The 18,046-nt window shown below is 38.4% G+C and overlaps 1 protein-coding gene and 1 non-coding gene across 2 annotated transcripts; one reads left to right on the plus strand and one right to left on the minus strand.

Annotated features, from left to right (window-relative positions):
• Positions 1-9,979: 9,979 nt before the first annotated feature.
• Positions 9,980-12,079, minus strand: LOC133817326 (uncharacterized). Its single transcript, XM_062249815.1, has 4 exons — positions 11,423-12,079; positions 10,876-11,127; positions 10,602-10,695; positions 9,980-10,221 (listed from the first exon to the last, which is right to left on the minus strand). Exons 1-4 carry the CDS (start codon positions 12,077-12,079, stop codon positions 9,980-9,982), a joined length of 1,245 nt encoding a protein of 414 aa, XP_062105799.1.
• Positions 11,808-11,914, plus strand: LOC133813120 (small nucleolar RNA R71). The gene has a single exon (XR_009884162.1). It is a non-coding gene; the product is annotated as a small nucleolar RNA R71 (small nucleolar RNA).
• Positions 12,080-18,046: the final 5,967 nt, after the last annotated feature.

Here is an 18,046-nt window from a genome sequence, read left to right on the forward strand (position 1 = left end):
CGTAGAAAGTTGCTTAGAGACGTTAATCTAGTGAGTGCTGATTTAGAAAATATGAACGGTAGATATCCGTCATATCCTAGACGGCTGATCCCCGTCACACTGCTTGATTTTATTATGTCTGGTTCATTACTGCGACGAGTGGCCAAGAGGTGAGGATTGCTGGATAAACCAAGGGGCACCAAAATGAATGGGACCTAGGGGCCCTCATGCTTACTTAATCAGTGAACGGTTAGATACCGAGCAAGTGCTCTGATAAGTTATTCCCGGATAGCAACCGTGAGTATTGGCCATTCAGTGGGAGTGCCTAGAGATACTAGGGGTTGCCAATTTTGAGTGAGGCTGAACACCCTAGGGGCAACTGCTCACTAGAACCACTGATTAACATAGAAGTCTCTATAAACCCATGTAAATTCGATTACACTCTTGGATATGTAGTGATGCCCTAGGTAACTTGAGGGTTACCCTTGTGAGGGATTTACTCTTGGATAAGTAGCGATGCCCTAGATAAAATGATGGGTACCCTTGATTGGGATATTTATTGGCCAGACCTTAGTGTTGAGACTCGGTTAGCATTTATGGATGAGGGTGTGTTACGCCCGAATTGTTGGAAATTGTCGAGCGTTGGTCTCGAATTATATTGTGATATATTATATCTTCTTGCTCTAGGATTTTCTGAGTGCAGGGATATATTTGTTGATAAGATATAGTTGTGATATAATATATCTGCTTGTTCTGGGATTTTCTGAGTGCAGGAATTTATCTGTTTATATGAAATAATTTTTCATTGGTTATCAGGCATGACCATAAGTTTGCCAAGACGCTTTTGCGTTCTTGAAATTGATTGTGTAGGGTCCGGATGGATCTGGAACCCTAATTCTCTGCATACTTTCGTTTTAAGGTTGAACTTACTAAGCGTTTTTGCTTACCTAGTTGTTTCCTGTTGTAGGTAAGAGCAAGGGCAAGGCAGAGCAGTGAGCGCTAGAGTCTACCTTGCGAATGTACATGTGGACTGACCTTTTGGGAAGTCATTTTATTTGTGGAAATGTTGTCTAATTTTCCTAAACTAGGATCACTCTACTCTTTATAAAATATATTTGTAATTAAATTTTAAGTATGGCCATACGACTTTTTGAAAAGTTTTTTTTATACGGGTTTTTGAGACTTTTTGTTAAATGAAAACATTTATATTTCTGCATTATCAAGTCTTAAAAATTCGGGTAGTTACAATTTGTTTGTGGCAATCCTGTCACGAAGTCCATGGCTATATCTTCCCATTTCCATTATGGGATACTAAGCGGTTGCAATAAGCCTGCAAGCCGCTAATGTTTTGCTTTCACTTGCTAGCATATTAAGCATTTACACACATATTCTGCTACGTCTTTCTTCATTCGTGGCCACCAATACAATGCCTTAAGGTCGTGAGTCATTTTGGTCAACCCTGGGTGAACTGAGTATGGAGTATTGTGTGCCTCTTCTAAAATCTTCATCTTAATTCCATAGTCATTCGGCACACATACCGGACCTTTATATCTCAAGAACCCCTGTCCTGATAAAGATAAATCTGTGGCCTTGCCTTCTTTGACTGAAGCTATGTGAGAAACTAACGTGTCATCATGCCCTTGCCCGATCCGTATATATTCTAACAGACTTGACTGGATGGACAAATTAGCTAGTTTACCAATGACTACTTCTATTCTGGCATTGATCAGCTCTTACTGAAGTGGCTTTTCTATTCCGGATATTGCTGCTAGATTCCCGTAACTCTTTCTGCTTAGCGCATCAGCAACTACGTTTTCTTTTCCTGGGTGGTATAGGTTTTTGTAGTCATAATCCTTTACTAGTTCTAACCACCTGTGATACCTCATGTTGAGCTCCTTCTGCATGAAGAAATACTTTAAGCTCTTGTGGTCCATATAAATCTCACACCGTTCTCCATAAAGATAGTGGCGCTGGATTTTCAATGCAAAGACCACCACTGCCAACTCCATATCGTGTGTTGGATAGCATTGCTAGTATTCCTTCAGCTATCTTGAGGCGTAGGCTATCACTTTGTCATTCTACATCAGCACACAACCCAAGCCTTGCTTTGATGCATCATAGTATACTACAAACTTGTCGTTGGGTGTCGATACACAAAGAACTGGTGCTGAGCATAACTTATCCTTGAGTAACTGGAAACTCTATTCATGTCTATCTGTCCAGTTTAACCTTTGTTGTTTTCGGGTCAGGTTGGTAAGCGGAGTGGCTATCTTATAAAAGCTTTCTACAAACATTCGATAATAGCCTGCTAGCCTGAGAAAACTTCTAACCTCTGATGAATTCTTAGGTCTTGGTCAATCATTCACAGCCTCTACCTTAGCTGGGTCTACTGCAACTCCGTCCTTGGATACTATGTGGCCAAGGAACGCTACTTGTGAAAGCCAAAATTCGCACTTCTTGAACTTGGCATAAAGTTGATGCTCCTTCAGTTGCAACATGGTCATTCTTAAATGCTCCTCGTGCTCGACTTCGTCCTTGGAGTACACCAAAATATCGTCGATGAACACTATGATGAATTTGTCCAAGTAGTCCTTGAAGACCCGATTCATTAAATCCATAAATGTGGCTGGAGCATTGGTAAGACCAAAATACATAACTAAAAACTTGTAATGTCCATATCGAGTTCTAAAAGATTTCTTAGGAATATCCTCTTCCCGTACCTTGAGCTTGTGATACCCGGACCGTAGATCAATCTTTGAAAACACGGCCACTCCTCGGAGTTGATCAAACAAATCATCGATCCGAGGTAGCGGGTACTTATTCTTAATCGTCACCTTATTCAGCTCGCGGTAATCTATACACATCTGCATGCTTCCTTCCTTTTTCTTCACAAATATAACTAGTGCTCCCCATGGCGAATGGCTTGGTCTAATGAAACCCAAATCCAGGAGTTCTTGTAGCTGTGTCTTCAACTCCTTGAGTTTGGTAGGTGCCTTTGAGATAGGCTCGGTTCCCGGTACTAGTTCGATTGTGAAGTCAATTTCCCAAGTCGGTGGCAACCCTGGCAAGTCATCGGGAAATACTTCTGGGAATTCTTTTATAATGCGGACATCTCCAACCTTTAGTGGTGTTACCTTTGCCACATCCGTGATGCTTGCTAAGAATGCATGACATCCTTTCTCTACATCCTCTGAGCTTTGAGAGATGAAATCAGCGGTGTTCGTAGTCCTGAAACCTTTCCCATAAAACATAGTCTCTGACTGTCAGGAGTCTCGAACATCACTTTCTTATGTCTACAGTCAATGCTTTTGCCATGCCTTGCTAGCCAATCCATGCCTAGTATTACATCAAATTCTTTGATCTCTAGCTCTATCAGGTCTCCTTCTAGTTCTACGTCCTCAATTTTGATTGGTACGCCTCGTATTATCCGTGATGATAAGACTACTTCGCCCGAAGGCAATTCTGTCACAAACCTAGTTCTAAATCTTTCACAAGGTTTGTCTAATTTCTCTATCATTCATAACGAGATATACGAGTGTGTTTCCCGAATCAAATAATACTGAACATATATTATCGGGGATGGGAATCTGACCTGTGACCACTTTGTTACTAGCTTCAGCTTCTCCCTGAGTCAAGGCAAAGACTCTGGCTGAAACCATCTTGTTGTCCCTTTTCTCTTCTTGCTTGAGTTGTGGACATTCCATCTTCCGATGTCCTTCCTAGCCACAATTGTAACATCCCTTGGTGTTTGCACAACACTCACCATGATGTTTCTTTTGACATTTGGAGCACTGCAGGTATTCTACATAACCCAACCTATTGCCTCCATTGTTAGTCAGTGCTCTTTTTTCATTGTCAGATTGCTTATTGTTAGGATGCCTTCTCTTTTGACCATTATTGTTGCTATGTTGATGGTTGTTGTTGTGGTTCCGACCATTCTGAGGTTGATTATGCTTTTAGGTTCAGGCTTACTGGCCTCCTCCTTACTAACATTCGCCTAAAGCCTCTCCACCTCTATAGTCGTTTCTAAAGCATCGGCGTAAGAAGTGGTTCAAGGATTTACTGGTTTAACTCCTAGCTCAATCTTTGGTCTGAGTCCTCTAACAAACTTAGTGACCCTAAGGAAATCGGTTGGGGTCAACTCTGGCGCAAACTTGGCTAGTCGGTCGAACTGTCGAGTATACACTGCTACCGTTAAGTTTCCCTGCTTCAGACTGGTGAAATCTTCTACCCTCCTAGCGATGACTGCTGAGTTATAGTACTTCTTGTGAAAGAGCTCCACAAATCTAGTCCATGTCATGGTGGTGACGTCGTGAGTCTGTTGTACTAAATCCCACCATATTCTAGCATCCTTCTTCAGAAGAGAAGAAACGCAGGATATGAGGTCTGCATTGCTGAGATTCATGTGTGCAAGGATCAGCTCTACATTCCTGAGCCATTCTTCTGCCTCGAAGGGTTCGGTTGTCCCTTCAAAGTTTGGAGTGTGCTGCTTACGAAACCGCTCGTAGATTGGCTCTATGTACTGAGCTGGGTAAGGCGCATAGTTCGTCATTGGCCATCCCCCATAAGGACCTATTTGTTGGGATGCTTGAGCCATTTGCTGAGGCTGCGGTTGCAGCTGAGGCTGCGGTTGCAGCTGAGGCTGGGGCTGAGCTTGTTGTCGTTGTTGCTGTAGCAATTCTTCCACTTGTTGCAATAGTCGGACAATTTCAACGATGTTGTCAACCGGAGGCGATGCGCTTCTGTTAGCAGCAAAATTGGTAACATGTGCTCCCCTTCTTCAAACTGGAGGAGCTTCGTTAGTATCAAAGGCGGCCTTGGAGGCATTGCCAGCTGTGCGTGCAGATCTTCTGTGAGACATCTTCAACAAAGTTCTAACAGTCGAGAAAAAGCGTGTTAGAACTTACCCTAATAGGCTCTAAGGCAAAACTTAGTCTAAGCAAACATAACTCAGACCAACTATTTATGATTTCTTATGAAGAATTATGTAAGCCTTCTTTATAATTAGGGTGTGTTTCTATACTTTACAAAATCTGCCATCTTTATTATTTTCTAAGTCTGTTTCTAATCATCCTATATGACTTAATTCTCAGGCTCGAAACTCGTCGTTGTTCCAAAGTTAACCATATTGAGGGAGGGCTGGGATCAGTAAAATCGTTCCCACTATTATGGCCCCTAAACTCTCAATATAGAACCTGGTCAATTGATTTGTATCCACCCTCACCAAACTTGGTCATTATTTATTAAATTTAATATTTATTATGTTTGTAAAAAAAAAAATCAAACGCATACATGTCATTCAAAAATAACAATAATATTCATTTGGAAAAGGATTTTCACCAAGTACAATCATAAATGCAAAAATAATAAATAAATAAACTAAACTAAACTAACATAACTAGGGTGAATCTAAAAATCAGGATCTTATACATCTGACCCTTCATCTAACATGTCATCATCTATATCTTCATACACATCATTATCTTGAGCCTCAAAATTACCTCTGGGAAGATTCATAAAGATTCTATGCTTTTGCTCATTAGTAAATTGAAATTCCAACTTAGAGGTGAACCTAAGTATGAGAAAATAATATCCCATAGCTACTGGTAAATCATCATCATCATCATCATCTATAGTCTCCCATATCTCTTCTAATGTTGAAATTACATAAGGAAAATCTTTAAAAAGCCTAATTACTAGGACATATTGCTCCATAGCTCTCATCATAACTTGCTTAGTAGTCTGAAGATGAACTATCTCCTTGTGGAGTAAGATTAATCTCTGAGTGATTCTTTCTAACACTCGTACTGTATTCCTTGGCTCTCTAATCCTTTTCAATACCTTAATGGCTCAGATATCTTGATAGGTCAAGGCTCCATCCATTCTTAACTGAAAACATAATGGCTAAAACGTTAGCTAATAACATAAACATAAGCATCATAAACATAAGCATAATAAACATAAACACTTACATTGGCAGTTAGATTCGGAGCTTGTGCGTGTGTATCAAGGAGAACTTCATGCATATGAATTGTTGCTCTGATACCAACTATAATGCCCCGGTGAATTCTAGACTTTGGACCCTTAAAAACTACTAAACATAACTACTAATTTGAATACATATATAAGAAATAACATAACTTTATTTAAAACCTAAAATATTGTGCCAAATACAAAGTAAAGTAGGAAATATAAAATATGGTATGGGTACCCATTGTTTAATACATAAAAAAAATATCATAACCTTAATCAAATGTTTTAAAAAAACTAGGTGCGGAAATACATAAAGACATAAAACAAAAGACTTCATCCTCGACCGTCCATCAGTCCATTCATCCTCAACACACATGCCAAGCTACCATGAATCCTTCCCGCCTTCCATATTCATTTTCCTGCATCATTCTAAAAAATAAAGGAATGAGCCTAATGCCCAGTAAGGAAAATCTACTAACAACATATATCATAAACATAAGACTATAACATAAATATATAACTATAAAAATGTATATCATATAAGACTACAATATTAATGGCCATTAACTCATTTACATGGCATGTGATAAAACCATCTAGGTTCTCTGTCTACTAATCGAGGTAGGTTAGATCACAAGGTAGTATATGATAACCCATCTAGGTCCTTTGTCTACTAATCGAGGTTGGGTAAATCATAACTCTAAACCATGAAAATGATCAAAATTCTTGGGGCTTGCTATCTAAGTAAGTCATATGCCCAAGGACTACAAAACATATTTATACATATATGTATTATAGCATAAAACATATCATAACATAAACATATAAACACATAAAATTTATCTTATTTTCCTTACCAAAAACCGGGATATGGAGACAAGAACGAGATTTGGAACACTCCTAAAACCAACAGTAAGAATGGTGAGTTTCTAAAGAAAAAGAGATGAAAAGAAAACTAAACCATCCAAGTAGAAACTTACCAAAAAAAACCTTAAGTTTCAAGAAACTTAAACACCTAATCAAGAATTATAAACAAGAGTTAGGATCTGAAAGAAAATAAAAGAAAACTATAGAACTATGAAAAACTGAACTTAAGGATAAGAATACATTGGATGATCTATGACTTGATCTATACCTCAATACTGAAATCACTCTATATCTTACTTCCCAAGTGTTTAGAAAAGCTTAGATTGGAAAAGCTTTTATCCCAAAACCTAAGTGTTTCTCTCTATAGTAACCTTAGCAACTTGGAGGCTCTGAAGAATGCTTGAAGCATGAAGAAAATGGCTGGGTACTAGGTCCTATTTATAGAGTTCAAGAAGTGAAACTAACCCCTTTTAATTTGAATAAATAAATGAATACAAAATGAAAAGGATTTGAATTTTCATTCAACACACGCCCAGTACTCTGTCAAAATCGTTCAAAGGCAGGTCCAAGTGGTTGAGGCTTTTTCTAAAATTAAAATCCCAAACTGTTAAAAATAATGCACCAAGGGCCATATATCGCCTACCCTGGCCGATATATTGCCTAGACCATTTTCCTTAGCCCCGTTCGTTCATTCGTGCGAAGTCGACGTGTTTTCCGTAGGTGATATATCGACCCCTATAGTTGCGATATATTGACATACGTTGATATATCAAACACGTATTAGCACTTTTTCAGCATAATTTGAATTGATTAAACAACTTTGACTGAGTCAAAATGTGGTTCTAACTGCTGCTGGAAGGTTCTAGAGTTTCTAGATCTTTCTTTTAATTAAACTATTCATCAAAAATGCTTAAATCCTTAATAAACATGATTATGACAAGTGTCGTGCTCTTATTAATTCTATAGGAACGTTAGGTTATAATAAATAATATTTCTAGGAACAGCAATATTAATCAAACCTTATGTTATAATTAATATTTCTAAACTATAGGTTAAACTTATAAAATCTATAAATGTTGCTATGAGTTTCCAACTAAGTCCCGGCTTGAACCAAAATCCACAAAAACTAACATACTACAAACTATACTAACTACTACTACTATCTAGCTAAGTAAAAATTCGGGGACACTACAAGGGCGTAAGTATCTATCGATGGGGGAGGATTTCTCCTATTGGGAACAGCAGTATGATGGGCCTCCTGCCCACCAGTCTGCTCCATCTCATTGTCATGCATCGATCGAGTGATCACCATGATGAATCTCGACTGAAACTTGAGAAGCACTAATTTTCTCTCAATGAAAGCATCAAACTGTTGACGCAATTTTTTTCCAATAATATATTAAGAAATCGAATAGGGAGATTAGTGCTAAATCATAAACAGTAATGAAATAATAAAAACCCTCTTGCATAGACACAACTTTTACGTAGTTCAGTGATTTCCACCTTGTCCATGAGACAATTTAATACAAAAAAAATTCGATTTCTGCAGAGTTTTGGTAATACAAAAAAATTGTCCCCTTCCCTGTCCACTATCCCTGGTATTTATAGGGTAATTTCCTGGACAAGTTTGGGTAACCACATGAATAAATATAAATTTAATACAAATTATTCCCATTTACATTGGGATATGATTTGATAACATAATAGAATATACTCCTGCTATCTCAAATAATAAATGATAGATATGAGATACAACATGGGCATTAATGAGCGTGTAAGGAATCTCCAAATCTCTTGGGATTCTTCAGTATGATTTCTATCCAGACTTATGTTCAACGACTATCTAAACCCTACCTCGTAGTAAGCTTAGAGCACCCAAAGTTGGATCTAGTCATTATAAGTATCAAACTCAATTGTTATCCTAAGGGGCGGTCTGATAATAACCTGTGTATTGTACTGTCAAGCCCCCAAACTTGAGATGTTCACATCACTATTAGCCAGATATTATACTTGGCTATTTTTCAGCATATTCATCTACCAGTTGTACCCGAGCTGAGTAATTGAACCCATGCCAATTTTAGGGTACAACAACGCCATGTCAGGAAATTGGAGTAGACAATGGGCGTGCTAATATGGTCCGTCTAGATGGGACACAAGGCATCCTCCCTCACCTATTTTTCATCCAACACCACCACGCCCACAGAGGAATGCTCCAGGGTGCGAACATAAAAGCATGCATTCTATATCTGCAGAAGACACGTGTGCCTCGCGATCTCGGGCTAATAATCCAGCTCCTTGTTGTGAGATTTTAATGCTATGCAAGTATACGTAATCGCAATTTGTAATAAAATTGGTAAATCTGGGTATCGCCCCACAGAGACTGATATATCAATTACCAGATAATTAATTTATGATTTCTATTTGGTTAATCGAATGTTTGATTTTTAGAATGTATAAATTAAAGCATGAAAAAATAACTACTGGTAAAACTTAAAAGAAAAATTCAAAATATAAACACAAAGAATTCAAGAAACTAATTCAATAGAAGAATAAAATTAGGGAATTTAATTTCATCAACTATCTACTCTAATATTCATCAATGCAAGAATTACAATCTTTCTTCTTATTAAGATGTCAAGTTAACAAAATCTTTTTATATTCAAGTTACGAAATATAAAACTCAACCTAGAGCATAATTTTCTATATTTCTATGATAAATTCAGCATTAGGAGGCAATAAGAACAATAACTCAAGAACCACACAAATAATTGTGATACTTTTGTTCAATGATTAATTTTATGTCCAGTCAATTATAGCATATCCAAATCTCACTTTTTAGGTGTGATTCAAAATAATATAGGTTATGAAAATAGATGGCCAATCAATTTTCAAACAATAAACATAAATTGAAAAGATCTTAATAGAGGAATAAAGACAATAAAACTTTGCTTTAATTCATAAAAGAGTTTGAAGCGATTCAATTAAAATCCCTAATATAGAAATTAGTTCATGTTCATCATTAAGAAATCCATAAATAAGAAATTAACATAAAGTAAAGATAAAAATAAAAGAAAAGAACTCTATGTCAATCCAATGGCATTATCGTTATCGTCATTTATTCAGACGCTTGCTTCTTCTTCGCATTTCAATTTGGATCAAGTCAATCCCTCACATCCTTGAGAGCCATAGTGTCATGAGTAGACCCTCGTTTCTTGTTATTATAAATTGGTGGGACTTTCCACCACTCATGTAACAGTTGAGCTTTCCCACTAACGAACCTTTTCAAACGATGATGCACTGTTCGACTACCAACTTGAGCAATGGCCTTTCTCTTGGTAACTTCGACCTTACTAGCACCTTCTGTTATCACATCCACTCTACAACAAGTTGGAATTTCAGTTGCTACAAAAACATTAAATGTTATCACGCCATGTTGCACACGTAGCTTCAACTCCCCTTTTGTACATCAATTAGCGCTCTTCCGGTAGCTAAAAATGGCCTCCCAAGAATAATTTGAATATTTTCATCTTCCTCCATATCAAGAATAATAAAGTCTGCAGGAAAGATGAATTTTTCCACTTTCACCAATACATCCTCAATCACTCCCCGAGGATGTTTAAGTGAACGATCCGCCATTTGTAGGGACACGGTAGTAGGGCGAGCTTCTCCCAATATCAACTTGTGGAAGATTGATAGAGGCCTTAGATTCACACTAGCCCCTAAATCACATAAAGCTTTTGTCACCACTGAACCCTCTATAGAGCATGGAATAGTGAAACTACCAGGATCTTTAAGCTTTGGCGGTAATTTCTTTTGCAATATTGCACTGCACTCCTCAGTAAGCGCAATTGTCTCGTATTCCTCCAACTTCCTTTTCTTTCATAAAATTTCCTTCAAGAATTTAAGGTAAGTTGGCATCTGCTCAAGCACCTCGACAAATGGAATATTTATGTGAAGCTTCCGAAAAACTTCTAAAAATTTAGAAAATTGCTTGTCAAGATTGTTTTTTCGGAGCCTCTGTGGAAATGGAATTTTTATGTGGTGTTCAAAACTTACTGGTGACTTGTTCTTCTCAAGGTTCTCAGTAACCTTTTCTTCTACCTTACCCTCTTTCTCAGAAACCATTTTTGGTGAAAGACTAGCAGACTTCTCAACTGACTCTTCCAACTCCTTACCACCCCTCAAGGAGATCGCATTGCACTGCTCCTTAGGATTCACCTCAGTATTACTTAGCAAATTTATTGAGGTGTGCTTTGTAGCAGATTTTCCAATTGACCCACTTGCATTTCTAGATTCTGAATAGATGATCTAGTATCTGTCATAAATTGATTTTGGGTATTTGTAGAGTCAACAGTGCAGGTTGCAATTCATTTGGCTTCTCTTAAGGCGCTGATGGTCTGAACTATTGAGAAGATGATGCATAAAGAATAGATTGTTTGTGTTGTATGTTCTGAGGCATATTCTGTTGACACTAACCCTGCAACTGTGGTTGTTGCCCCTGATTATTTCTCCAAGAGAAGTTAGGATGATTCCTCCACCCAGGATTAAAAGAGTTGGAGAAAGAATTATTATACTGCCTCTAAAAGTTCCCCACCGCTTGAACCTGAGCTTGGTCCATAGGAACATTATTCTGAGGGCCAACTGCTGTGCACTGATCAAAAGGATGTGGACCCCCACAAATTTCACACCCAATGTGCATCTGAATAGCATTGGCTGAGACAGTGGTTTGTTGCAACTGCTTACTTAATGAAGCCACTTGAGTAGTCAAAGTAGTGATAGCATCAAGCTCATGAACCCCAACCCCTTTTCTGTTATTGGTGGCTCTCTTATCAGACCACTGGTGATTATTCATCGCCATATCCTCTAGAAACTCATGTGCTTCAGTATCACTCTTGCTCATAAATGCCCCACCAGATGCAGCATCAATAATCGCACGCGTAGTACCACACAACCCATTGTAAAAATTATGGACTAACATCAACTTCTCAATCCCATGGTGGGGACATTTCCTTTGTAGCTCCTTGAATCTTTTCCACGCATCATAAAGAGATTCTCCATCTAGCTGATAAAAATTATTAATTTCACCCCTCAACTTCGCAGCCTTGGATGGGGGAAAGAACTTAGCCAGGAACTTTTCAGCGAAATCTTGCCAAGTAGTAATAGAGTTGGTCTGCAAAGAGTTCAACCAACTCTTGGATCTATCCCTCAGTGAGAATGGGAAAAGCCTCAATCTTATCGCATCGTCTTTCACCCCATTCATCTTGAAAGTGGCACGCAACTCCCGAAAATTAGCTATGTGCATGTGTGGATATTTTGTGGGGAGTCCACCAAACTAAATTCTGGACTGGACCGTTTGGAGTATAGCCAGCTTAATTTCAAAATTGTTAGTTGTAACAGTCGATGGTCTAATGCTTGCCTGCACTCCCGTAACAGTAGGAAGTACATAACTCCTTAAACTTCGAACAACGGGATTTTGAGCTTGTCCTTGAGCTGGTGCCACTAGTGGTACTGGTGGCACTCCTCCATTCAAACCATCGTTATTAGTATTATCAGCCATAAAAATAATAGAATTCTCTACCCTCTTGTTTCTTCAATTCTACCTGCACATTTTCTCAATCTCGAGATTAATAGGAATAATATTGTCTGCTCCTCTTCTTCTACGCATATAACAATGTTACCTGAAATGGAAATCAACAACATGCAAGCAAACCAAGTTAGACAACTTTTGAAAGAACAACAGAATTAGAAATAAAATTAACTATTTTGATATTGATGATTTTATGTCCCCAGCAACAGCGCTAAAAACTTGTTGCGAGATTTTAATGCTACACAAGTACACATAATTGCAATTTGTAATAAAACCAGTAAATCCAGGTATCGTCCCACAGAGACTGATTTATCAATTACCAGATAACTAATTTATGATTTCTATTTGGTTATTCGAATGATTGATTTTTAGAATGTAGAAATTAAAGCATAAACAAAATAACTACAGGTAAAACTTCAAGCAAAATCCAAAATATAAACACAAAGAATTCAAGAAATTAATTCAATGGAAGAATAAAATTAGGGAATTCGATTTCATCAACTATCCACTTTAATTTTCCTCAATGCAAGAATTACAATCTTTCTTCTTATTAAGATGGCAAGTTAACAAAATCTTTTTATATTCAAGTTACGATATATAAAACTCAACCTAGAGCAAAATTTTCTATATTTCTATGCCAAATTCAGCATTAGGAAGTAATAAGAACAATAACTCAAGAACCACACAAATAATCATGATACTTTCGTTCAATGATCAATTTTATGTCCAGTCAATTATAGCGTGCCAAATCTCACTTTTCAGGTTTTGATTCAAAATCATTTAGTTTATGAAAATAGATGGCCAATCAATTTTCAAACAATAAACATAAATTGACAAGATCTCAATAGAGGAAGAAAGATAATAAAACTTTGCTTTAATTCATAAAGAGTTTCAAGCGATTCAATTAAAATCCCTAATACTGAAATTAGTTCATATTCATCATTAAGAAATCCATAAACAATAAATTAACATAAAGTAAAGATAAAAAGAAAAGAAAAGAACTCTATGTCGATCCAAGCTCTTCTCCAAAGTGATCCCAATACTCTTCTCCAAGTCTACGTCTGCAAAAAGTGTTTTTTTTCCTCTCCAACATCACGATTTAAACCTGATTAGCGTTTCTCCTAAACATGAAATGGCCAAAACACCCTTCATTAAAAATATGCGTTTTTCACATTTCTGGACATATCCTACGACTGCAGGATGGCATTTCTGCGGTTGCAGCTTTTGCTCTGAAATGCTCATTTTGCCATTTTTTTCCTCTTTTTGTCGGGATTTACACCTAGCTTCCATATCAAAACCCCCAACTCCTTCGACACCTAAAAACACACCAAACACAAGCATAAAATAGAACAAATCAAACCTAAACACCTAAAAACACACGAATAAACGAGTCTAAAACTCGTTTATCACTCCTCGACCTTAAAAACAAGTAGTAAGCTTTGTGGGTGGTAGTTATTGGATGGAGAACCATTGTGGAGGCAGGACCGGGAATGCTCGTAATGCAAATTCCCATAGACATGAAAGTGGCCTAAGAAATCGGTTGATCTCAACAGAAATCTTGCGCTCCAATCTACCATCTAACCTACGTGATTATCTAAACACGCAAAGAGGATAGTCAGCTCGTTACAACGATCTGAGCTATACTCAGAACGAGGGAGATATGTCTATCGTGCGTGACAATGGGAACGTCCCGCCTAACTGAGCTCAAGCTTGGAGGGACAATAACCCACCGAACATGCACTGTAACACCCTACTTCCTTAGAGCCGTTACTAAGTGAGTTTTAAGACAAAACAGTGTGCAATGAACTCGCTAACCGAGGTTTTGAAACAAAAGTGTGACTAATTAAAAGTTAGGGCTGTAATCTTTGAAAATGCGACGTTTCATTAAAAAGCTTCTAGTATTAAACACTTGGGATCCCAAAATAAGGTTTGAAAACTATTTACATATTGAAATAAGTTTACAGTTGATTAATCATAAAAATCATAGATTATTACAGCCATTTTCGAATAAACCCCCAACCAAAGCAGTCGGACAGGCCAAACATGTACGCGTCGCTTCACGCTCTCCGTACTCATGGTTGGTTGACTCAGCCTTTGCCCTTACCTGCAACACGGAGCACCCGTGAGCCGAAGCCCAGCAAGAAAACTCAAGCATTTCATAACATATGCAAAATATACAGTTAACCATATCAGATAATCCACAGATAAACAAGTCAACCATTAGACTAAGCAAACACGGCCCTGCCGCCTCAGAACCCTTACCGCAGCCTGGGGTCTCGGTCCTCACCGCAAGGATCTCACACATATCCTCTGGGTCCCAGGCCCTGCCCTGACCATAAGCATCCCATGTGCTTAGTGTTACTTCCGGCTCCGCTGCCGTACCCGGCCTACGCCGCACTCGGCCCTTGCCGTTCATTTCATTATAATCATATATAGCATAAATCAAGCAACATTCAAACAAATGCCAATTTATTTAAATCTGCACCCTAACATGTAATGCAATATAGGGCCATGCCTGGCAATCATCTCATCATGCAACATGCAATATAGGGCCATGCCCGGCAATCATACTATGGGCCCACGCCCTATCCTACGGGTGTTATAGTTTTCTTACCTGTATTCCGAGCCTCCTGATGCACTAAAGCCGCGAGCACGGTCCTCTAGCACGAGCCTCACTAACAACCTAGTCACAACACACAAGAAACATCCCTCAATACTAATCAACCCAAAACTACTTCCCGGGACCAATCCCGCACTCTCGGGACCTCTAAAACCTTAAAACAACACCCCGGAGACATCCCCCGAACCCCCGGAGCAAAGGCCTAAAATTGCCAAAAATGTCAACCTGAAATTGGCCTTGTGCCGCGGCACAACTTTCTTGTGCGGCGGCACCCATCAGTCAGGGGCTCCCTAGCCGCGGCATGAAAAACCTGTGCCGCGGCACGCCTTCGCAGACCCAGAATTCTGGGTTTTCCTCTTGCGTTTTCTCCGAGCTAAAACCTTCCAAAATCATACCAAACCAATACCCAAACCCCAAAATCAATTTCAAACATCAAATAGACCATCTAACAACCCATAAACATCATCAAAGACATCCAAACACACAATCAAATCCCCAAAATCCACATCCTTGATTTCAATTTCAGAAAAATAAAATCTCAAAGTTCAAACTTAAACCATGCTCAAATTTCTTAACCCATAACATGATCAAGCCTTAAATGAGTACAAAATTCCTTACCTCATATGGAGAATCCATCCCTAAGCTTCCTTCATCTCCTAGGTCTCCAATTCAGCTCCTCCACTCATCTTCTTCTTCTTCATGCCCTAGCTTTTCCCTCTCTTTTCTCTTCTCTTCAAACTCTATCAAGACCAAAATGACTAAGCCCCAAACCGTGTACCCCATATAACCCAGCTGCCATTTATCTAATTCCCAACCAAATGACCATTTTGCCCCTCCTTGCCTAACCTTTCCTACCTAAACCTCAAGGGCACTTAAGTCCTTCATTTCTATTTCATGTCTACCATTTTCTTTCTAAAACTTGTTACTCTCAGCAGTAACTAATGGTTACCCAGGTTACTAAATCTCCAATAACCAATACCCGCTAAATCTCAACTTAGCCATAAAATTCCCGAGGTACCCCTAGGCTCCTCTCGAGTCGGCTATAGAATTCCCGTTGTGACTCTTAAGTTAAATTTGCTCTCTAGGACCGTCTCGGCACGTGCATCACAAAAATAACACCACACTCACGTGGTACAATTCACAGAATACAATTATCACATATATGCCCTCAGCGAGCTAAAATTACCAATTTACCCCTATCATGCAAACGGGGTCCACATGCGTAATTATTTCACCTAACATGCATACTAACCACGTAGTCATGCATCTCAATGTTCAATTAGTCATATAACATGCTTTAAATCATAACCATGCATTTAACTCATAAAATCACACATAAATCCCATCGTGCCCTCCTGGCACGCTAATCAAGGCCCTTAAGCCTTATTAGCGAATTTGGGTCGTTACATGCACAATAGGATGAGAACTTGTAACCAGCTCCAAAATAACCTAGAGATGAAGGATCCAACCCTTGAACAGCTGGCTCTAATGGAGGAGCAAATGAAGAGACTCTTATATGGAAATAAAACATAGATGACCGTGATTCCAATTAGGAGCTCAAGCCTTTTGCTCCTCATATTGCAGTAGCTCCCTATTCTGTTGGTTTCAGGATACCAACTATGCCCACATAGAACGGAACCACTGATTCGTCCAACTACATTGGGACCTTCAACACTCTGATGATGGCCCACAATGTGAGTCTCGGCCTACAATGTGTTCTATTCCCAGCTACATTAATCGTACCAGCCAAGTTGTGGTTCAACAAGTATGAGAAACACTCAATCACCTCCTAGAAAAAGTTGTCATCTGAGTTCAAGAAACAGTTCCGAGCCGCCAAAGAGGTTCGAGTGGAGGTCAACTCACTGGCCAACATTAAGCAACAACACGGTGAGTCCCTGAAGGCCTACCTCAACATTAAGAGGTAGCTCGCTTATTGAAATGTGGGTTCATTAGGGAGGTTGAATATTCGACCTGGATAACCAACCCCATTTTGGTCCCAAAGCCCAATGGAAAGTGGAGAACCTGCATTGATATCTCCGACCTCAACAAGGCTTGTTCTAAAGACTGTTGCCCATTACCGAGAATAAATCAACTAGTTGACGCCACATACGACCATGAGCTCATGTCCTTCATGGATGCGTATTCTGGATATAACTAGATCGCGATGAACTCTGCAGACAAAGAGAACACCAGCTTCATGATCGAACACAACGTATACTGCTACAAGGTCATGCCATTCGAGCTAAAGAATGTTGGTGCAACATATCAAGGACCGATCAATAAGATGTTCGTTAACCAAATCGAGAAAAACATGGAGGTGTATGTTGATGACATGCTTGTCAAGTCAAAGACTACCAATGACCATGTATCCGATCTGGAAGAATGTTTTAGCGTGATGAGAAAATACAATATTTGCCCCCAGAAATGTACCTTTGGGGTTTCATCAAGGAAGTTCTTAGGCTTCATAGTCAACGCAAGGGGAATCAAAGCAAATCCCGAGAAGATCAAGTCGCTATTAGAAATGGCTTTACCAAGGTCGCAGAAAGATGTACAAAGCTTAACTGGAAAGGTCGCTGCCTTGAACCGATCATATCAAAATCCACTAATAAATGTCTTCCCTTCTACAACTTGCTTAGAAGAAATAGATGGTTTGAATGGACAAAAGAATGCGAACAAGCATTCCTTGAGTTATATAAAGGAGAGTCATTTAGATGATGTAACACTCTAAAATTGTTGTAAATCACTCTATCTATTTTCTCAGTTTTTCTCATTTTTTTTATTCAACTTTTTCTTAAAAAAAATATATTTTTATTCTACCTTTTTTTAAATATATAATAAGAATAATAGTAATTAACTCTATTTTATAAAAATACCATGCACATTGTATAATAATAATAATAAATATAGATATATATATATAAAATTACGCGTACAACAAGTTATTTGAACTTTATTTTCGACACTTTAATTATTCTTTGTACAATGAACACAATCATAAAAAAAAAATAATAATAACTGGA

This window comes from Humulus lupulus, chromosome 1 (genome assembly GCF_963169125.1).
Source record: "Humulus lupulus chromosome 1, drHumLupu1.1, whole genome shotgun sequence".
Classification (NCBI taxonomy): Eukaryota; Viridiplantae; Streptophyta; class Magnoliopsida; order Rosales; family Cannabaceae; genus Humulus; species Humulus lupulus.

Excerpts from the sequence above, each read along its gene's own strand:
- LOC133817326 (XM_062249815.1), bottom strand. The coding sequence starts at position 12,079 with ATGAATGGGGTGAAAGACGATGCGATAAGATTGAGGCTTTTCCCATTC. Across the intron at positions 10,696-10,875 it reads TTGAGAAGAACAAGTCACCA|AAAAGGAAGTTGGAGGAATA; the intron begins GTAAGTTTTGAA and ends ATTTTATGAAAG. Across the intron at positions 10,222-10,601 it reads GCCAAAGCTTAAAGATCCTG|CAACTGAAATTCCAACTTGT; the intron begins GTAGTTTCACTA and ends ATGTTTTTGTAG.